General features: G+C 39.9%; 1 protein-coding gene across 2 annotated transcripts in view; it reads left to right on the plus strand.

The window, feature by feature from the left end:
• JAKMIP2 (janus kinase and microtubule interacting protein 2) overlaps positions 1-23,198 on the plus strand; it is a 163,041-nt gene that overhangs the window by 74,909 nt on the left and 64,934 nt on the right. For both annotated transcript variants that reach the window (XM_082623987.1, XM_082623988.1), the window contains exon 2: positions 21,573-21,848. In XM_082623987.1, the coding sequence (XP_082480113.1) occupies positions 21,720-21,848 (129 nt within the window). In that variant the 5' untranslated portion in view covers positions 21,573-21,719. The remainder of the gene's footprint in view (positions 1-21,572; positions 21,849-23,198) is intronic.

The raw sequence follows: 23,198 nt of genomic DNA on the forward strand, positions 1-23,198 counted from the left end.
TATAGAATAGATAAACAACAAGGTCCTACTGTATAACATGGGGAACTATATTCAATATCCTGTGATAAACCATAATGGAAAAGAATATGAAAAAGAATATATATATATATATATATATGTGTGTGTATATAATTGAATCACTGCTGCACAGCAGAAATTAACACAACATTGTAAATTAACTATACTTCAGTAAAAAATGTAAGTTGCAGAGGAAAACGAAAGTTATTTTTAAAGGTAGATCCATTTATGTCTCTACTGTTATAGAATGTTGTCATTTAACATGTTATCTTTTCGACATTAGTGAATAATTTTCAGAAAGATTGAAGAGCCTAACTGAGGCTTTTTAAGGAATAGTATAAAGATTTCTGTTCCTCTCTGTTCAGATACATTAATTTGTTACCTAGTCATTTACTACTTGGAATGTGTCCCTGTAACTGATTCAGAAATCTGCATCAAGATATAAAATAATAACATTACCTTACATTTGCATAATGTAATTAAGTTTTCAGAGCTGCTTCCTGTCACATCTATCATTTTAGTTTTTTTATGTTTCTCTTTAGCAGAGCCTTGGTGCATTTTGAATTCATTGTGCCATAATAATATATAGCTGAATACCATTAAAACATTGGTATTGAGGTATCAAACTACAGCCTTCACTCGTACAGCACTATATAAACTGCTTTCACATATATTATCTTAATGGACCTCACAACAACCCTAAGAATGAGATAAAGCCGGTATCATAATCTTTATTTTACAGACCAGGAAATGGAGCCTTAGAATTCAATTGACTTGTTTCTGAAGGTCACCCAGCTAGTAAATGACAAAATTCAGGCTGGATTCTAGGATTTCTGACATTTAAGTGAAAATAAGCTACTCACAAAAGAACACAAATTGTATTTTTTACTTTTCCTTGACACTTCACTGTATATATAATGGATACCTGTTGGTTTTAGATATTTTATTTGAATTTTCTTTTGTTGATAGCTAATATATTTAATGGAAGAAATGATAAAGTTGTGTGTCACAGCAGAATCTATATAATCTCCAGTGTTATGGAGCACTTATAATAGTTTTTGAAATTTTTAAAATATGTGAAACAAACAAAAAAATCTCCAAGATCCCTTGGATGCTAAATAAACCAATTCTGTAATTGTAAGGGTGAGTACACTGGATTCCAAGGAAATTAAATGACTTGCTTAAGTTTAAGAAGGTAATTGATAAAAGAGCTCAGAATGGAGCTTGTGTTTCCTGACTCATCTATTCATTTAGTACTCCTTCAGATTTTATTAAGTCACTGTTATATGCAGATCACTGTGTTAGGCACTGAAGGATTCGAAGACTAGTAGAGTATCATTGCCTTTAGATAATTTGTAGTCCAATGGAGAGCTGAGGCAGGCACAGTGATAAATGAAGTACAAAGCAGAGTATGATGTGACCTTAAGAAAAAAGTACAAGCAGGAGAACAAGAAAAGAAAGACTAGAATAATATTTTCACCTCCCTTTTTTTTTAATATTTATTTATTTATTATTTATTTTGGCTGCACTGTGTCTTAGTTGCAGCACACAGGATCTTCATTGTGGCATGCGGACTTCTTAGTTGTGGCATGCAGACTCTTAGTTGCGGCATCCATGCGGGATTTAGTTCCCTGACCAGGGATCAAACCTGGGCCCCCTGCACTGGGAGCGTGGAGTCTTACCCACTGGACCACCAGGGAAGTCCCCAATTTACCTTATATTGACTTCGGAGTAAGTCATTAATATGTGACTTGCTCAGTTACAATAGACCACAGAAAATATTTAATTGCATTTTTAAAATATCTTGTAATGCATACTATATACATCAGTATATATGTACATATCTTTATAGAGATATGTATATAGATCCATATACATATGTATAGAAATATTTATATATGTGTAATTGTAGGCATGTGTATATATATAAATAATTATAGATGTGTACATAAACATTTGGGGGCTTGTTTGTATGTATATTTTCTTTTTTTCTTCTGTGTACAATTTAAATTTTTTTCCCAGTTTTACTGAGATATAATTGACATGTAACACTGTATAAGTTTAAGGTGAACAATGTGATTTGATAGGTGCATATGTTGCAAAATGATTGTCACAGTTAAGTTTAGTCAAATTCCATCACCTCACATAGCTACAATTTTTTCCCCTTGTGATAAGAACTTTTAAGATCTATTCTCTTGGAAGCTTCCAAATATACAATACAGTCTTGTTAACCATAGTCACCATGCTGTATATTATATCTTACACCTGGAAGTTTGTACCTTTTGACCACTTCACCCATTTTGCCCACCCTCCATCCTCCACCCCCGCCTCTGGCAACCACCATTCTGATTTCTGTTTCTGTCAGTTTGGATTTTATAGATTCCACAAATAAGTAAGATCATACAGTATTTACCTTTCTCTGTCTCTTGTGTGTGTATTTTTATACACAAATATGTACATGCAAGTATATATAAGTTTTATAATGTAGATCCTTAACGTTCTCAGAAAAAAAGTGAGATCGGCTCAACTCTCCTAATGTAATTAAGTTTTCACTACACGTCTTAAAATATCATTTAAACATTGGACAACTCCATGAATCTAAACTATATATATCGTTCATTTGATACGTCTTATTTGCCACCACAGCTCAGCTCAGTTTTTTCAAAATACCTCTTTTTAGATTAAAAGATCATTCTTAGGCCTTTCTATGCCCATCACCCATACCAACCATTGGCAGTATTTGAGGGCTGATTTTCACAAGGAAACAAAATGTGCTGTTGTTGAGGTGTTGATGGGCTTCACTGCTTCAGGAGAGTCACTGCATTGCTAAGGAGCAGGGCTGCCTGGGACCTTGGGCAATCACCCAGTTTCCCTCACCAATCACCTCAGCTCCACACTGCTTTCAAGGTACTCATGATTCAAACCCAGGAATCCACAACATTACACATGGCCTCCTGTCATGGACCTTTGAGGTCACTGCAAATGTTGTGTTTCTTTGATTAAGACACAGTTCACTGTATTATGTAACATTGATTTGTGAACATCTTTTTATGAAAAAAAATGTCAATTGTAAGAAGCATCTCAGTTTCAGGAACATTGTATTGTGAGGGAAGGGGGAGTTCATATTAGAATGGAAGGAACAGGAATTAAAACTGTGAATGAAAAATAATAAGTTTTAAGAGCTATTTATTTTGCAGATTGATTACTAAGCTAATCATAATTAAACTAAGTGTCGGCAATCATAATTCCAGCTTGTTCCACCTCCCCTGTGACTAGCTGTCAATTAAGTCAGAGTTTTGAAATGTGGGGTGCATCAGAATCACCTGGGAGCTCGCTGAAGATGAGATTCCCCATTCTCACTGGAGAGCTCTGGATTCAGAATTTGTAGGGGGTGGAGCCTAACTGGGTATATTTAACAACTGCCTCCCAACCCCCCACCCCAGGTAATACTAATTCTCTTCAAGGTTTGAGAATCACTGTCTGAAACCCAGTGTTGAGGGAAATGTGAATCTTTCTTTGGTCCACATTCCTTTTTAAATTTTATTTTATTTTGTTTTTAATTTATTCTTTTCAAGCTGACAGTCGTCTTCCCTTGTCACTTGAATCCTCGTTTGTGGCTAGCGTCCACATGCTAGATACACGTTTCACCGTGTATATTTAAATGTGAAAAATATTTTCATACTTTTTGACTCAATAATCACACACTTCCAAGAATGTCTCCTAAGGAAATATTTGTTGATATGTATATAATATCTATTTAAAACTCCCTTCTCTCTGACTTACAGTCTTAGGAAACCTTGCTCAGAAATCATCCTCAGCTTAAGCTTTTTTCTGACTTTCCTCAGACTAGTCAATGTAGCCTACATCAGAACAGCCCAAGTTCTGTTCTGTGGAAGCATTTGGTTCAGATTATGTCTCCTTGCCAACAACATCTTGTTACAATTCCATTTTTCTAAAGAAGACTCTTTACTTACTATTTGTGACCTGATTTACATATCAAACATTGACTCATCACAAATTCAGTATCACAAACCCACTGTTACATACCACATCAGTAGTCTGAGTCAAACATTTAAGGGAGAATGCATGATGAAACACGTATATATCTGTCCATTTTGGAGTGGGATATGTCACCAGGGAGGATGCACCAATGCTAACCAAACTGTGGTAGCAACAGCGTCTTAAAACTAAGTGAGAGAATCTCACGGGGCATGGGGGGGCATTGTTGCTCTGCCTCAATCTAGCATTAATCCAGGATTTCCCAAAGTGTATCGTTAGATGGGACACTGACTGTTTTCTTTTTCCCCGTAGCAATGTATTTATTGTAGCATATACTAGAAAATGTTACTAGCATACCACAACTTTGGTTTTACTTGGATGGAGGCTAAAATTGATAGACTTTAAGGGAAAATAATGAATTGGTTTAAAGAAAAAATAAAGAAATAATATTATAGGTGGTGTGTAGATATAGTGAAAATTGTGAGGAAAGAATGAAAATGCCTGACGTTTGGGAAGCACTGCATTTAACAATACTGATTATACATGGAACATGGGCAGCCAGTATCACTGAGAGCACGTGTCCATTTCTGTCCTTTCTGGCCTTTCTAATGCTGGACTGTACTTGCCAGGGACTTAGCACCATGCATGGGACATAGGATTAATATGAATTAAATCACAGTGCCTTGTATAAGCTGTTTAACTTCCTGTATGAAAAATATACAGTTGCCCTCAAAGAAGGCCTAGGAGTACAACGCACAGGTAAACACTCTTAAGCTTTCATAGCAGAAAGAATGAAGCACTAACTTCAACCCCTCACTAGCTGTCATTCTCTGAGTAAATTATTAAACCACTTGGAGGCTAAGTTTTCTCATCTGACAAATGGAGATAATAGTTAGGTAGATCATAGTTTTTTTGATAAATGGCAAGATCTATATAAACTTCTAGACATACTGTGTGGCACATTGTAGGTACTCAATATTGTAATTGTTATGTTTTTTTAAGAGGTGTTCATTTTATCAGGTGACTATAACGTGTTAAGAAAAAGTTTGTATTTCTTTTTTTATTTTTTAATTATTTTTTTAAATTAATTAATTAATATATTTTTGGCTGCTTTGGGTCTTCGTTGCTGCATGCGGGCTTTCTCTAGCTGAGGAGAGTGGGGGGCTACTCTTCATTGCCGTGCACAGGCTTCTCATTGAGGTGGCTTCTCTTGTTGCGGAGCACGGGCTCTAGGCACACAGGCTTCAGTAGTTGTGGCACACGGGCTCAATAGTTGTGGCTTGCGGGCTCTAGAGCACTGGCTCAGTAGTTGTGGTGCATGGACTTAGATGCTCCTTGGCATGTGGGATCTTCCTGGATCAGGGCTTGAACCCGTGTCCCCTGCATTGGTGGGCGGATTCTTAACCACCACACCACCAGGGAAGTCCTGAGTTTGTGAGTATTTCTGATAGAAAATAGTAACACACAAGCATCAATGGTAAGGGAACAACTGTAAGAAGAGGAATAAGGCAAGGGAAGATACTATGAATGGATACCTCAGCCAAAGTCCTCAGATCCCATCCTTGCCAGTGCTGACTGAAAAGAGTTGCTGGTCAGTTCTTTATTGGAATGTATTTGCTGGCCTTAGACCCATTCTGGATACTCAAGTCTTAAGGAAGATAAAGAAAGCTAGCATCACTTTTGAGCTTTTCACTAAATCAGTTAGCTAAGGTAATTCACTTTTGCAAGTCTTTCCTTATTAACGTATTTTAAGATTTTTCTGCCAGAGCTACCTTTTTTTGGTAAAAGCTGCATGATATTTCACTGTAGAATTTTCCTCATTGATATTTAGGTTGTTGCTAGTGTTTTGCTTCTATTACAAACAATGCTATAATGACTAGCCTTATACAAAGGTAATTTCACACGTGTAAGTATATGTATAGCATAAATTCCTAGAAATAGAATGTGTAAATCAAATGGTGTATGCATTTTCAGTTATTAAATATGTTGTCCTATTGCTCTGCAGAAAGGTGCTGGTTTACACCCCCACTGCAATATAAAAGTGTTTTCCCACATTCATGCCCAAACAGTGCATTTAAAAAATGTTTTCTTCTGATAGGTAAAAAGTGGAATTTTAAATTGCAAGTCCTTCATCACACATAAGGTTGAACTTTTGCTCTCTTTCGATGTTTTGTGTCAAACTGAATGACCAACCTCCCAACCACACACTTTATCCTGAGGTTAGAGTCAGAGCATTTCTGCCCTGGAATTGACTGTAGGTTTCCCTTAGTCCCACACCCTCACTTTGCAGACCTGAGAGATGAGGCCCAAAGTGAAGAGGGTTTTGCCAATGTCACGCAGTTCCTCAAACATATTCTTTACTTGCTAAGTGACCATTTACTGTCTCTGAGTTAAGTAGTCTTTGAATTAAGTAGTCTTTGAATTCCCTTCTAGCTCCAGTAGTCCACTGCTTAAGGTGCAGAAAAGATGTCACATTAAAGTGACATCTTTTAGTGAACTCACATAAAGAACTCTGAGGTTCAAACACAGCTTGAGCAAGACACGTTTTTCTGTACATTCACAATGGGCTTAACTGATGCAAAAGAAATTCCAAATAATCAAGAAATCAGAGGACAATTATCCTTTAGGGCAAAGCATATTCTCTCTTACAGCACCAATGAGCAGCTTTCAAAGAGATTTCATTCACGCATCTTGGGCGCAGCAGATGATGCGATAAAATCATCCCAGCTGATTGGTGTGTGTGTGGTTGTTGGCCTGTACCTTGCTATTCGCACTCTGCTGTGTTGTTAGTGCTGTTTTCTCTCTCTGGTTCTATCCAATAAATGCTGCATTTTTTCAGAGAAGTGAACAAACACAGCTCCAGCAGGCCTCTGACTGCCTGCACACACTGTCACACTGCAGGGCTGTTTCTTCAGAGGAGCTTCTTAGCTCCACCCCAGAGCCTTTCTTCAAGTCAGGATTGTCAGCAGTATCAAGTATTAATACAAATGATTATTGACAGCCAAAGATGTTTAGAAGTTAAGGAAGGAAAATCTCAGCTTCTCTATTGAGAAATGACCATGTTAGTTATCACAGAGAATCCAGTTGATTTTCCATGGAGAAGCTGATTGATTATTAATGGATAATTTAGTCCCCAGAAAGAGTAAATCCCTCCTCCCTGCTTGCCTTTCCTCTTACTTTGTTCCACCTCTAATGTTGGAGACTCTTCCTCTTGTCCTCTCTAGCACCAAAAGCCCAAGTAGGGGGAGGCAAGGAGAGAAAGGATAAGTACAGCCCCATCTCTTCTTAAGAGAAGAAAGTATGGGAGACCTGGATTTTAGTAGAAGATCTATCATGAACTGACTACAGAACTTAGAGCAAGTCAAAACATTTCCCTGGGTATCATCTTTATCTCTGGGGTTTTATACTACTTTGAAATTCTAGGATTGGCTTTTTTATGCCTCGTGAAGCTTCTATTTTATTGCAAATAAATTCCATCCATTTCAAATTTTGTCAAGTGCATTTGTCAGAAGTTATTCTTTTGCAAGCGACAGAAACACAACTCAAAGTGATGTAAGCAGTAAAGATGATTTATTATGTCATGTAAATGGAGAGTCTGGAGAGAGAGATACACTCAGACACGTTAGTGCTATTTTCTCTCTCAGTGTTTTGTCTTGCTGACTCTCAGTCTTCCTCCCTCTTGAGTTCTACTGCACTCTCTGTGTTAACTCTTGTGTTGGCAAGGTAGCCACTACCTGATCCAGAAAAACATTCCATCAATTCAAGCAAAATAATTCCATCAAAAGTCCTGGAATTGAGTTTCACTACACAAAATTGTGTTCAGGGCTTCCCTGGTGGTGCAGTGGTTGAGAGTCCGCCTGCCGATGCAGGGGACACAGGTTCGTGCCCTGGTCTGGGAAGATCCCACATGCCGCGGAGCGGCTGGGCCTGTGAGCCATGGCCGCTGAGCCTGTGCGTCTGGAGCCTGTGCTCCACAATGGAAGAGGCCACAACAGTGAGAGGCCCGTGTACCACAAAAAAAACACCAAAAAAATGGTGCTACAGTGCCATTTGCAGCAACATGGATGGACCGAGAGATTATCATACTAAGAGAAGTAAGCCAGACAAAGATAACTATCATATGATAACACTTATATGTGGAATCTAAAAAATAATATAAATGAATTTATTTACAAAATAGAAACAGAGTTACAGATAAAGAGAAAAACTGGTGGTTATAGTAGAGAGAGGCAGGGGGAGGGGCAAAATAGGGGTAGGGGTTTACGAGGTATAAACTACTATGTATAAAATAATATATTGTATATTAGCCATTATTTTATAATAACTTTAAATGAAGTATAATCTAAAAATATTGAATCACTATGTTGTACACCTGAAACTAATATAATTTTGTAAATCAACTATACTTTAATTAAAAAAAGAGCTCTGAGTGTTAATATTTATGTCTTCAGTTTGGTATGATTCTAACTTGATCATGAATACTCATCCACAGTCTAAATTTGAGAAAGGGGAGAAAATCCTTCTGGTCCTATACCTAGGAATGGTCATACAGTAAAACAAATTGGCTTACTTGCATGTACTTCTATTTTATTCTATGCCTTCAAGTTACTCGGCCTCCATTGTAGAACCTTGAACAAACACAACATTTGTCACAATTTGATATGCTCTGAGCCACATATATATGCATGACTTTTGTCAAAAGGCCAAGAGGACATAAAACTTAACTTCTATCCCTGTCAAAACAGTTTACTTCTCTATGTTTTATTTTCTTTCATTTGTTTCCATCTTTACCATATTTTTTTCAAAGTTGAACTCTGACTCTCAACAACAGAGAAGAATGAATCTGAACAATACTAAGAGATAAGAAAACCTTGAGAAAGATGCAGTCTCAAAAGAAGATGTAACATGAAGGCACATTCAGGGAGTCAGGAGAGGCCAAATTACACACCAGACTGCAAAAGCTGCAGATGGAAATCACCAGCCGCAAAGAGGGAGTGGGAGAGAATGAAAAACAGTGGCTTTGACAAGCATAGCCTATCCATTTTCCAGACAATGATAGGATCTGTAGGAATCTTGTTGGGGTGGCTCATTTTCCTGCATGGCCTCTCCATCTCTCAGGAAGTTCTGGCCTGGGGTAATGACTACTTGTGATGTAGACAGCCCACCGAGGAGTCCTGTTTCTATTTTAGCTGCCCATAATCGAAATGTGATCCCAAAATTAGCCACGAAGGCAAGACAGGAAACACCCTAAAAGATAACAAGCTGCTGGCATCCCTCTCAAATGAACTTTATCTTCTCTAGCCAAAATAGAGCATAAAAGGAATTTTTTAAACCTCAGTATTTTTCCAGTATAAGTGGTAGCAACTGCCAGCAGACAACTCCATTAAATCTAAGACGGAATGAGAGTGATCTTCTTTGACCCCAAGAGAAGAGCTAAGTTCCAGTGTGGCTATTCTGATCATCAGTTTAAATATATGAATTAATTTGCCATAAAATTCTTTAATAAACCAGTTAATGGAAATGTTGTTAGAAGTAAGTAATTATTTGAGAAGGAGCGAACACCACAGATATGCTTAATGGATTTGATTTTCTACTAAAATCTGATTTGTGTGATCAGAAGTTCAACCCCCAAATTAATTATAATTCTGAGCCTTTAAACCATTTAAATCATTCTGTTAACCTGAGTTTTTAACAATCCTTTGAAATTTTGACTTGACAGGACTAAGACTAAAGTGCAAAAATTTGAACTTAAAAATTACCATAAAAATAAATTAATTGCTTCAAAAGGATGGAAATAGGGCATCTTAATTTTTAATTCCATTTTTTGACATTTTACTCCCCCTACCACCTTGCCCAAAATAAAAGATTAATTAAGCTTTTAGTACTTCTTATTACAAAGAAATGTGTTTGCAAAATCTCTTTGCCATCCCTAACCCCACGCATCATCCACCAGTCTATTTTGTTCATTGCTTTTAATTCTGGAAGATGAACACGGAAAATGATTTGTAATTTGTAACTATGACATAAATAGATGAGATTATCTCAGTGACTACTTACCATGGTCTCATCAACTGTCAGATGTCTAATAGTAATAATAATGCTAAAATGTATTGAGTTTTACTAAGTGCCAATTACTCTTGTATGTATTTGCATGTATTAGCTTATTTCATCCATACAACAACCCTATGAGACAGAAATTAAAAGCTGGGCAGAGAGGAGTTAAGTAATGTGTCCCAGGTCACACCCTAAGTGGTTAGGGCTGATCTTTAAGCCTGGGGTCTGATTCCAGAGCTCTTGCCCTTAACCATTATGCAACATCATTTTCCTATACTTTTTAAGATATATGAGTATGTGATGATGTTTGTAAATAGCTAACATAAAGATAGGAAAAATATATATATGACTTCTGCTGTCTTCATTAAATAAAAATTATCTACCATTTTCAATTGTATACAAAATTGATGGTACAAATAATTATCATTGTACTGTTTGATAAGACAGTGAAAAAAATCCACTTTAACTTACAGAAAGAACTCATTTGTTTTCATTTTTTCACAGTTTTGCAGTATCTATCATCAGCATTGGTGTTGACAGTTTTCCCTGTTACCATGAACTGTTTTGTCAATCTTATCAGTCCCCACAGACTTTTAAAAAGACAAATGTTCTAATCTAACTTGACAAAAGCAAGAAATCAGAGAGATAGAGATTGAGGGAGAGAGAAGAGAGAGAGTTTGAGAGAGAAACAGAGATCTTTGTTTTGGTTTCAGATGCTTTTCCCATACTCCCAGGCCAAAATTACAAGTGCCATTCTCTCTTCTTGCCAGTCATCAGTCTATTCATTCATTCACTCTTTCTTTCATTTAAAAAATGTTCATAGCATACCATGCTGTTTTTATGCTAGTCGCTGTTGGGTTTTTTTTTTTTACCTCATTATAGTGATCAAAACCCAACACTATCCATTTTCATAGGGCTTCCATTTTAGTGGGGGGATAAATATTGATCAAAAAAAGAAAAGAAAAGCAAATATATAACCACAAGCTGTGATACAATGCTATTTAGAAAAAAAAAGCTGATGCTATGAAAACATGCACTAGATGAACCTGGCCTATTCTGGAAAAGCTGGATGGCTTCTGTTGTAGTTTCCTAGGGCTAACCTGATGACCACAAACTTGGTGGCAAAATGACAGAAATGTATTGTCTTATAAGTTCTGGAGGCCAGAAATCTGAAATCCAGTTATTAGTAGAGTTGGCTCTTTCTGGAGGCTCTGAGGAGACCTCTTCATGCCTCCTCTCCTAGCTTCTGGTGGTTGCTGCCAATCCTTGGTGTTCCTTAGCCTGTAGATATGTCACACCAATCTCAGCTTCCATTGTCCAGGCCTTCTCTCCTTTGTGTTTGTGCGTTTGTGTGTAAATTTTTCCTTTACTTAAAAGGACACCAGTCCTTGGATTAGGGCCCTAATCCAGTATGACCTCATCTTAACGTGATTACATCTGAAATGACCCTGTTTCCTAAATAATGTCACATTCATAGGTACCGGGTGTTTGGACTTGACCGTGTCTTTATCAGGGAGCACAATTCAACCTACAACAACTTCCTTGAGTCAGTTACATTTGAGCTGAGATCATTAGACTCTGAAGGAAAAGAGAACCCTGCAGAGGGAGTGGGATGTGTAAAGGTCCTGAGGCAGGAAGGGGCATTCTATTTGATGACTTGGAAGAAGGACACAGAAACAGATACATGCACAGGGAAACACAGGAGTGAAGACTCAAGAGGCACAGTTGCAGCACATAGGCTCCCACTCGGTGTCCCCAGTCACAAGCCTGGCCACCTCCACTGTAGTTCCAGTGCTCCTTCCTCTGCATCCCACTAATCAACAGCACCTCCTGCGTCCTTGAGCAGAAGGAGGGAAAAACACTCCCCTCTTCCGGGTGAGGCTGTAGGACAGAAAGTCTGTTTGGCCAAGCTTGGGTTGTGTTACATGAACACAGTGCTCGGAAGAAGACAAGTTACGTTATATCCCAGCTTTGTAACAACTTGGGTAAGTGACTTCATGCTTTTGAGGGCCAGTTTTGTCATCTGTAAAGTGGGGATCATAGTATGTCTCAGAGTCTCATTGTGAATGTTAAATTAAATAAAGCATGTTCGAGCACTTTGTAAATTTATAAACTTGTAAAAAAAAAAAAAAAGGAAAAAAAGGAGAAAGAATGCTAGGCAGTACTAGGAACAGGGAAGATTAAAAATCCTTGGCCTTTTAAGCCCAGCACAGTTCATGCAAATATCTTCCCAGTGACAGAAAAAGCAGGGCTGGGGGATGGGGAGATTTATTAATATAATTTCCCAATCTGTCTACTGTGGAGGAGGTGAGAAGGTTAATAACAACAATAACATTTAATCTGTGTACAGTGGGAAAGGCGGGAGAGTTTTTTTGTTTTGTTTTATAAATTTATAAATTTATTTATTTGTTTGTTTGTTTTTGTCTGTGTTGGGTCTCCATTGCTGCACGCGGGCTTCTCATTGCAGTGGCTTCTTTTGTTGCAGAGCACGGGCTCTAGGCACATGGGCTTCAGTAGTTGTGGCGCACGGACTCAGTAGTTGTGGCTCGCAGGCTCTAGAGCGCAGGCTCAGTAGTCGGGATGCATGGGCTTAGTTGCTCCGTGGCATGTGGGATCTTCCTGGACCAGGGATCGAACCCATGTCCCCTGCATTGGCAGGCGGATTCTTAACCACTGTGCCACCAAGGAAGTCCGGGAGAGTTAATATTAATCATTTTAATAACTGAGTTTATGTACCATGGTTTATGGGTAACACTAATTTTCTCATATAAAATCTCATGCAATGCCTGTGTCTCCTAAACCCCTTTCTAAAATAAAACTCACATATCAGGGGGATGGGAGAGTCTGTAAACACAAACCTTATCTGCTAGCATGTTGGCAGGAGTGGCTTATCACATTTACTGAGCTTGGGAAGGCTGAGTGGAGTGAGGCACTGGGCCAGAAGATGGTGACAAAGGTGGGAGAGAAAGAGGCCAGAATGAGGCTCTAGTCACCTCCAAACACCCAGGAAAATCCTGGGAGACAGGAAAGAAACAGAAGAGATTTTTTTTCGCCCAGGACTGACCTGTCCACTCTAAGGGTCTCAGCTTTCCCAAAGACAGATCAAAGTATGTCACTGTCAGAGCTGTCATGAAGGTGGGGCTTATCACACAAAGGATGACACAGTGTATCTTGCAGTGACCACACTGCCACACAGCTCTGGAGAATGACCTGCAGACTGACCCACAGTTGAGAAGGGAGGAGTTGGAGGCCTGGGAGCAAATGATGTGAAGCATGTGGGAAGCTTTTTTGATCCCTTCACCCATGTCTTTCCAAAATATATTGTGACTTCATATACATATTTGTGCACATGGTGGTATATGTGTGTGTATATTAAAAATTACACTTTGTGTTTTGTTCATCATATTGCTCTTTTGATTCAGTAATATATCTTGAAGTGCAGCTAGTCTCATTGGTTCACTATATCTACTTATGTATCTTATAACTATTGTATACTAGTTTATAGACTGGACATACCACTTTATTAAACCAGTTCCTTTCACATGGATGTTACATTGTTCCTAATTTTTCCCTATTACAGTGTTGTGCAGGTATGGGTTTGACCTTTATGAAGTCCTTCATTGTTACCTTTTAACATGCTATATAATTTATTTATTTCTCTTGCTCGTTTTTTGTCTCACTCTCCTAGAATATAAACTCCATGAGAGCAGGGATTTTTGTCTCTTCTGTCTACATTCTATCTATTGATCTTCAGTACCTAAAACCGCATCTAGCAAATATTCATTGGAAGAATGCATACGACCACATTCTGCCTCCACATATAGCTGTGGTATATTGTCCTCTTGCTAGAGTTAAGCCCTCAAAGGGGTGGGGATAGCCACCCTCATCTCTTTCATCTGCAGTGCCTGGCATAATGCCTTTCTTAGAGTGGGAGCTTAATAAATTTCAGAGACAAACACTCTAGCGTACTGTTTAATACTTCATTCAGCCCTATGTGACTTTGCATCTCAGCTTAACAACTGATTCGTTGTAATTGTGGCCAAACACCAACTTAGAAAGGATTAACAGCAGCTTATATCTGGTCCCTCTTACCACCTCTACAGCTCTCACCCTGACCTAAGCCACCACCATCTCTAAGCTCTTTTTTGCAGTGGCTTCCAAGCCAGTCTCCTTACTTCCACTCTTATGAAAATTCTTCTACCCTTACCACTGCAGTCAGTGAGATGCTAAAACCCAAGTCAGATCAGGGCACCCTCCTGTCAAACCCTCTAATGGGACTTCACTCTGAGTAAAAGCCCAAGTCAATGTAAAATGGCCTAAGAAGCGCAGCATGGTCTGCACATGCTGCCTTCCCATTAATGCCTGCCCTCAACTTGGCTGCTGTCCTAACTTGCTCACTCTCTCCAGCCTGGCTGGCTTCCTTCAGCTCCTGGAACTTGGATGTCTGTGCCCACTGCTGAGCTCTTATACTTGCCCTGCACTCCTGGAATGCTTCCGCCCAGACATCTGCATGGCTCCCCCCTTCCAGTCTTTAGCCAAATAACACCTGATTGGTTAGGCTTTCCATTATCTAAAATCGCAACCTACCTGGACACTTCCCATCACCTTCCATGCTTTTATTTTTCCCCATAGAACTTTGTCATAATCTAGCAGAGTACTTATTTATTTATCATGCTTATTGTGTGCCCCTCCCAACTAACATGTTACCTCCATGAGCTGGAGATTATGTCTGTTTTCATTTATTTACTCAGTGCCAAGACCAGTGATTGGCAGCTATTAAGTGTTCAAATAGGCATTTGTCAAATAAACTGATTTTTAAAAAGACCTCTTATTTGATACATACCTTGCTAAACCCTTCACCTGCCTTAGTCCATGGAATTTTCATCACCACCCTCCAAGAGAGGCACTGAGTGATAGAGTGAAGCCCATGCTCTACAGTCAAACAGCTTGGATTAAATCTTCCCTGGTCAGTACTTACCAGCTCAGGGCTGAATGAAGGTCAATCATGAATCTTCACTAAGTCTCTGTTACCCCATCTGAATGAATACACGGGAAATATTACTGATTACTGTTTACAACTATTGGTTGTATTTTGTCAGACTGTCTGAAGGAACCAGGTCAACACTATAAGAAGTTTTTCAACCACAGCCCTAGATTCAGGCTTCCAATCCCATCTTATTTAATTACCTATTAATTATGATCATTTAAGACTTAATAGCTATTTTGTGTGCACTGTTTTGCAGGAGTAGAGTACTCCCTTGTCTTACCCTATTTCACACAGGAAAAATGTTAACTGCTAGGTTATAAGTGCCCTGAAGAATAGGATTTATCACTGAAATGCCCGAAGTGACTACTTCAATCAGGGCTCAGCGCATTGCTGCAATATTGATATACAGCCTTGTGTTAAATCTTTGAAACATCCTGGACAAGAAATGTGTTTGCAGCCTTATGCTTTGATTTCTATAGAGCAGGACTTAATTTTTGATTCATCTGAGAATTTTAAAGCTAATAATAGATAGAAAAAAAGGAAAAAAAAGATATTCCCTTTCTGGTCCTAAAGAAGAGACAAGCGCTATGTAGTGGTTAGAATGAATGTTTTCGAATCAAGCTGACCTGATTTTAAATTTTGACAGACATATCATAGGCTGTCAAGAAACAACTGAATCAATGAATGGCTCATAGACATACAAGCTGTGTAAAGTTGGGCAAATTTAGAATTTTTAATGTCTTCTCTTGCATAATGGGAAAATGATATCTACATCAAGAACATGTTTTAGAGAGAGACTATATGTGCAACGGTAAATACTGTGCTTGACATATAGAAAGATTTCAATAGCATTATTATTAAACAATTTTTTTAGTCTACAGCTCAGCATGTGGAACCCTCCTCCCCCAAATTTAACGTTTTACATGAGGTGTAAGAATAGAGATGCGCTTAGTATCAGATATAAAAATGAGCCCTTTCCAAATTCTCTCTTCTCCCTCCTCCATCCTCCCCCTAACTCGAGTTAATCAATAGTCTTGGTATATACATAATTCTTACTAAATCTTCTCATATAACATTTATTCACTTCTTCCTTATTTCCTCAACCACATGACAAATCACCTCTCATCATTCAAGACTCTGCTTCGGTTAGAAGCAGTCCTAGTCCTCCCCAGGGAACTGGACCTCCTCCTCTGTGCTCCACTAGTGCCTGGTTTGCTTCCCTGTTACATCTTCAAACTTGCAGTTCATTATTTACATGGCAATCCCTCCCAGTGGGGAGAGCTGTAAAAAGTATTCATAAGTCATACATTTGAGGCTGGACTAGATGACTTGTGTTCCTACCTCAGAGCATGAAAAATATGATGCATGTAAAGAGCTTAGCCCAGTGGCCGGCAGTAGTAAATGGTCAATAGTAATAATGATGATGATAATTAGCAGTAGTAGTAGTATTCAGCTGTCACAGTATGAGGTGAGTAAGCAGATGAAGTATAATAATTATCTGTACAAAAGCTATGATGATCTAGAATATTATAGGCCAGCACTCCAGGGTTTTGGAATATCAAAGATTGCTTACCATACAAAGAGGAAATAATGGATCTCAGAATCTTTCTTGTGGGTCTGTGTACAGAAAAAAAAAAAAAAATTGAGCCTTTGAGTTTGCTTTTCCTAACAAAGTTGTCTATAGAAATAGTTTTAAAATCTTAAATGAGAAATTAACACTACACTGTATTTCCTCCTCCATAAATGTCTACTGAATGAATGAATGAATGATGACTGTAACTCCTCCATTGATAATATATTCCTACATTAAGATTCGCTCTCAAGCAGTGGTCCTTATTTTAAACTGCAATTGCTCCTGAGAGCCTGTCTCTAAATTTTCTGGTATCTTTATCAGAGACTTGGTTGCAGAGAAATTCAGCCTTGGTGGCTATGGGAGGTATCTGATTAAGGACAGGGTAGGACCAGAGGATAAGCTAAAATTCTCACCTTTGGTACCTCACTGCATTGCCTGAGGCTAGCACTACCATCACTGCAGTTAAGAACTGGAAACCTAGGGATCACTTAAAATTCCTTCAAGTTTTTTTAAGTTATGAAGCCGTCTCCCCCTGCCCCCCCCAACCCCCCACCAGGATTGGCCCTTAGTTGAACAAGGCTTCTGTCTCTCCTCCAGATCATCTGCTACATCAGATGTTATCAGCGACAGGGGCTCTGAGGGTGGCCCAGAAACATTCCATCTGGGTGCAGTGATCCCTTCAAGCTCTCCTTTATGCTCTGGAGCATGCTCCTTTAAGGGGTGGTGTCCCTCTGCATGTGGCAGCTTTTTTGAAGGCTGACCTCAAGCTGCTTAAGGAAAGGCAGCACAAGTGCCCATCAACTGATGAAGGGATAAATAAAATTCAGTTTCAACCATACAATGGAACATTATTCAGCAATAAAAAGAAATGAAATATTGATACATGCTATATTATGAGTGACTCTTTTGAAGTAGAAGAAGCCAGTTACTAAAGAGAAAAAGTAAATTAGTAATTGCCTGGGTTGGGAGAGTTTGGTGGGCAATGGGAAATGACTGCTAATAGGTATGGGTTTTCTCTTTGGCATGATGAAAAGTTCTAAAATTGATTGTGGTAATGGTTGTGCAACCTTGTAAATATGCTAAAAAACTGAGTTATGCATTTTATGATATGTGAATTATACCTCAATAAAGCTGTCCAAAACGGGGAGGGAGCAGCACAAGGCAAGAGAAGCATTTTAGTGAAATTATATATGAGAATCATGAGATTGCCAGGCACCCATCACAACTGGAAAAGACTTTGGAAAGTTGCTCTCCAACAGCGGGGTATGTAGGGCCATACGTATGAACAGCTGCTTACCTTAAGGTATCTATAAATTGATTCCATCCTCAAATTCCTGTGATGCTTTTTTCTCTCCTGAACATGTCTAATTTATTAATCCTATTCTTTTTTCCAGCTTTTATGGGATGAAGTTCACCATAATTCCCAGACTAAAAATATGTGAAGTCAGGCACATATTTTATGTTTTTTTGGAAAGGATTATAAATTAAAATGTAAAATATGGCTGTTGCTTTGCACATTCTTGCTGCAAGCAATGACAGAGAGCTGGTACTCGTTATTTACAATGGAACAGAAGAATGTAATGTTTAAAAGTAGGACGTGATTCCATCAAAGTCTCCATGTGACAGAGCTGCCACCTCCTTTTTCATCCCCATGGCCATGGCCCCATTCAGGGCTGCATTATTTCTCGCCTGGACCATTGAAGAACACTCACTAATTTCCTGCCGCCAGTCTCTCCCTCCTTAGTAACTCATCCTCCATCGCACTGCTGGAGCTACCTTTCTAAAACGCAAATATGAGGCAGGCTAGCCCAGGGTACACACCTCAGGTCTCAGTTTCAGACTGCCTGGATTTGAATCTGGGCCTCACCAGCTTTCCACTCAGTCCTCCTAGGCAAGTTACTTAATCTTTCTGTGAATCATTTTATTTCCCCCCCTATTTTTAGTGAGGATTAGATGAGAGCAGTATTTTAATTGCTGAGTCCAATGACAGGCTCATGGCAATCAGTCACTCTAAGCTTTTATTATTATTACACTTATATGCAAAGGCTGCTATGTTTCTCCATTTCTACATAATGAAATCTAATCATTATGAATTAAATTTAATCATCGATTATTCAGGAGCCTGTGAAATCTAACTCCAGTCTCTCTTCTCCCAGTTCACAGCCTTCTCTACAGACATCAATTGTGTGGCTCCACGTTTTTCTCAAGTTCCTTCCTCTGCCATTTGAGTATCTCCAGTTAGAAAAGCCCATTCTTCATTCAAGATGACGATATGGCCAGGAAGTGACTGGGAAGCTTTTCCCAAACTGCCCTTTCCTCTGTGTTGTGACAGCACCATAGGGGTTTGAGAGAAGTTGACCAAAGTGAGACATATTTTGTAGGTGAAACAAACCAGACTTCCTCGTGGACCGAATAAGGGAAGTAACGGATTAAAAAAAAAAAGGATGATTTCTAAACTTAGATCTGGAATAACTGGGCATGTGCTGGTGCCATTTATTGATATGGGAAAACTTGGGGAGGAAAAGATTTTTGAGGAACTAATAAAAAAGACCTCTGTATTAGTTAGGTTAGGTTTGAGATACCAATTGGATGTCCAAGTGGATTTAGTAAGGAAGCAGTTGAATACATGAGTCTGGGGTTTGGGGAATGGTCAGGGCTATGGATATAGCACTGAGAGTCATAACGCTATAGGTGGGGCCAGTAGAGATAACCTGGACGAAGCCCTGGGGACCAGCAACATCTAGAGAGCAACTAGAGGAAGAGAAACCTGTTAACTGTATACATGTGAGTTTACTCACCCAGAGCCTGCTTGGAGTTAAGTACTATCTTACATATCTTTGTGCCTAGTGGTGTTTGTCATACAAATTTTCAATAAATGCTTGTTGAATTCATTTCAATTCTAAAAGCAAAGAATGGTAACCACTTAGAAGTCTCCCAGCCATACACTTTAATGATTTCTCAACATTTGCAAAACAAGCATGAAGGACAACTCCAGCATCTAGCCTAGGTTGGAATATGGTGGACAGGTCCGTGACGGCTGGAGACAGGCGGATTCAACTTCCTAACCTTTTCCTATCCCCTTTCCCAAGGGACACTCTCCAAAGGGCATGGCCCCAGTGCTCATGGGTAGATGGCAGGAAGCCCAGGATCCCAGCATGGTCCTCAAGGCTGAATACCAGGGGTCTTGGTAGAGCAGCAGCTGCTAGAACATATGGGTCATCAGCAGGAATTCCCCTTAGTTCTAGACTGAAGCACCTAGATGTACACAATACTCAATTTTCTGAAAGGTTGCATGGGAAACTCTCTAGTATCTTCTTTATCTAGTCATGTTTTTTTTCATCGACTCTAACAGTTTAGTATTCATATTTTTCTTACCTCCTTGTTCCTATGACACATTTAAGAATTTGTAAATCAAGACACATCTCTTTTTTTTCTCCTCTTTCTACTGTTCTGACTAGGCCTTCATCATCCTTCACCTTGGCAAGTTTAATAGCCTTCTATCTGGTCTCCCTGCCTTCATTCTCTCCCCACTCTGCCACCAGAATAACCACGCCAAAGTATTGCTATATCAGGGCATCTACCTGCCAAGAGCTCCTACAGCTTCCTTGTTACTTACTGAAAAATAAATAAATAAATAAAAGATTCCAAAATTCTAAGGATGGCAAAACAGGTCTCTCAGAATCTATCATTTCCAGGCAACCTTTCCAGCATTAATGCCCATCAACCATATCATGGGTTGTAACTAATCAGACCCCCATTTCCCCCAAAATAGTTACTATGCTTTCTCTTTGCTGTATCTTGGCACCTGCTGTTTCCTTCACCCAAGGTTCACCTGTTTCTCCACCTGTTACAATCCTACCCACTCCTCAAGTTCCAGGCGTCTTCAGGGAGCCCTCCTTACTCCTTACTTCTCTCTTGAGAAGGAAAAGTTCTTGTCTATATTTTTGAAACAACTAGTGTTTATTTTTTTTAAGGCAGTTATCAGATAGATGATGGTGATGATGATGATGAAGATAGATAGATAGATAGATAGATAGGGATGAAGGTTTGTTGTTGTTTTTGCCTTGGAAAGCTAACAATTTCAATTTCAACATACTGTACTTAGCACAACATATACAAGCCTATTGACTAAATGAATAAGTGAGTGACCCAATTAACTCAGCATAATTAATCCCCACTTCTCCCAGTTTATCCACTGTATAATTCTAGATCTTTATATATCAGATTTTCTTAAAGTTGGGTCTCTCTGTAGGGTGACCATAGGTCATCATATAGATGACTTCCTTTCACAAATACTAATTAAGTGCCTGGTATGTCCCAGGTCTTGTGATGGATCCTGAGAAGCAAGTTGTAAATACAAACAACACATTCCTGCTCTTAGAAAGCTTACAGATTATGGAGGTGACCGCCCTTGAACATGTATTAACCTGGGGGTAAGGTGGGAGGCTTCGAGGAGGAACTGATATGCCAGCTGAGACCTGATGGGGTCATAAAGGTTAGTCAGACTAACCTGTCTGTGTGGCAGCATGTGAGGATGAGGATACGGGGAGGACCATGTGAGCAGGCTGGGCAGAGGATGGAGAAAAATGAAAAGTCCTTATTTGAAGAGAGGAAGAATCAGAAAAAGACATGCCTTATGGCCAGGGTATAAGTGAGTGATGTGGAGGAGGTGAGGCTAGGAGAATGGGCAGGTTCAGGCATAAAGGGCACTCTGAGATGTGAAAGGTATACTCATATATGTATTCATAGGTCTTTGAAGAGTTTTAAGCAGGGCATTGACATGACCAGACTAGCCCTTTAGAAAGTCGGCCCTAAATTCATGCACCAAGTGGACAGGAGCCCTCGGGAGGAGGCTCCTGCAGGCAGCTCAGGCTGAGTGCCTGACGGACACGTGGCCCAGGTCTTGGTCACAGCGGTAACTGCTGTCTCTGCCTCTCCCAGGGCTTCTAGGACAGCGGCTGAGGAGACCTTCCCGAGGGGCAGCACGCAGTAGCTGCTGAGCCATCGCACCCGGGAGAAGCAGCAGTAACATGGCAGCCCCTGCTTGAGAGGAATTAAACACCAACAGACTCCATTCAGAGAGGAACAATGTCCAAGAAAGGGCGAAATAAGGGCGAGAAGCCCGAGGCGCTCATTGTCGCCCTTCAAGCTGCCAACGAAGACCTCAGGACCAAGCTCACAGACATCCAGATAGAGCTGCATCAAGAGAAGTCCAAGGTGAGTGGGGCTCCCCAAGGCTGCAGCCTGGGAGGCACTGGCCCGGCTCTGCCCGCTGGCCTGCCTCAGTGGGCCTCTGTCTGCTGGTTGCCAGAGAGGACAACATCCCCTGGACAGAGGGAGATTCCCTGTATGTGGCAGGAGGGAGTTGAGCACAGGATACACAGAACATGAGAAAAACCTGCCCCTGGGTCTGAGCTCTGCCTCCCCAGGGGGCCAGATGTAAAAACTGAGACCACACCTGCCCCCACCAACACCTCTGGACACTTAATAGGCATACGGCCTTGGGTAGGTTCCACCCTTGCCCTCTGTAGTCATTTCCCCTGTGGAATTTCTCAGATGTGTCCCTGGTGTCACTCCACTGCTCAGAACCCTGCAGAGGCTTCCTGCCTCTCAGTCACAGGACTTTCCCCACCACTGCAGGACTCTCCCTCCAGCTGTCTCCCAGACCCATCTCCCACTGCTGTCCCCCAGATCACTCTGCTTCAGCCTCTTTCCTGGACCACGAGACATATGCCCAGCACATTTGGGCCTTTGCCCTTGTTCTTCCCCAGTCAGCGGCACGCTCCTTCCTCACCTCCTTCAGGAGTCAGCCCTAGTGCAAGCATCTGACCACAGTGTCTAAAACAGAGCACTTCCTGGGCCCACATGCTCCCTAAGGCCTGCCTCTTCTTGATTCATCTCAGAGCCATTTCTGTGTTCATGTATTCACTTGTTTAGTGCTTCTCTCTCCCCAGTCAAGTGTAATCTCTATGACAACAGAGTCTCATCTTACCTCTCTATTCCTAGAGCCTAAATAAATGTCCAGAATTGAAAAGCTCCACATACATTTGTTAAATGAGTAGATGAAGGACATGACCAAAAGGTGATTTCTTCCCTATACCTTAGCTTCTTCATCAGTCACATACTGTTATCCTGTAGAGCTGGGATGAGGTTTAAGTTAGACAAGTACAAAAAGGAGTCATGAGGAGTACATGAGAAAATTCATGTCAGATGCTCAGAGAGCTGCCTGGCACATAGCAAACTCTGAAAAAAAAAATGCATGGTAATATCCCTTCTAAAATGCTGTCTGCTTGAGTCAGTTGCTAATCAGACTTAAGAAAGTCTCTTTACCTCTCTGAATCTCACCCCTTAAATGAATATGCTAACACTTATCTTACTAGAGTGGTATGGATATCAAATAGGGTCACGGACAGGACAGCATTTTGAAATATGTGACAGGCATAAGACATTTTTGCAAACTAGAGACAGCCATGTCAGCATAAAGTTGCCTTAAAGAGATAATGCGTTGTGTAGTAAGGAAACGTCCTTGATCAAGCTATAGATCACAAACCAACAGATACCCTTATT

The sequence above is a fragment of the Mesoplodon mirus genome (genome assembly GCF_964341445.2).
Source record: "Mesoplodon mirus genome assembly, chromosome: 5".
NCBI classification, from domain to species: Eukaryota; Metazoa; Chordata; class Mammalia; order Artiodactyla; family Ziphiidae; genus Mesoplodon; species Mesoplodon mirus.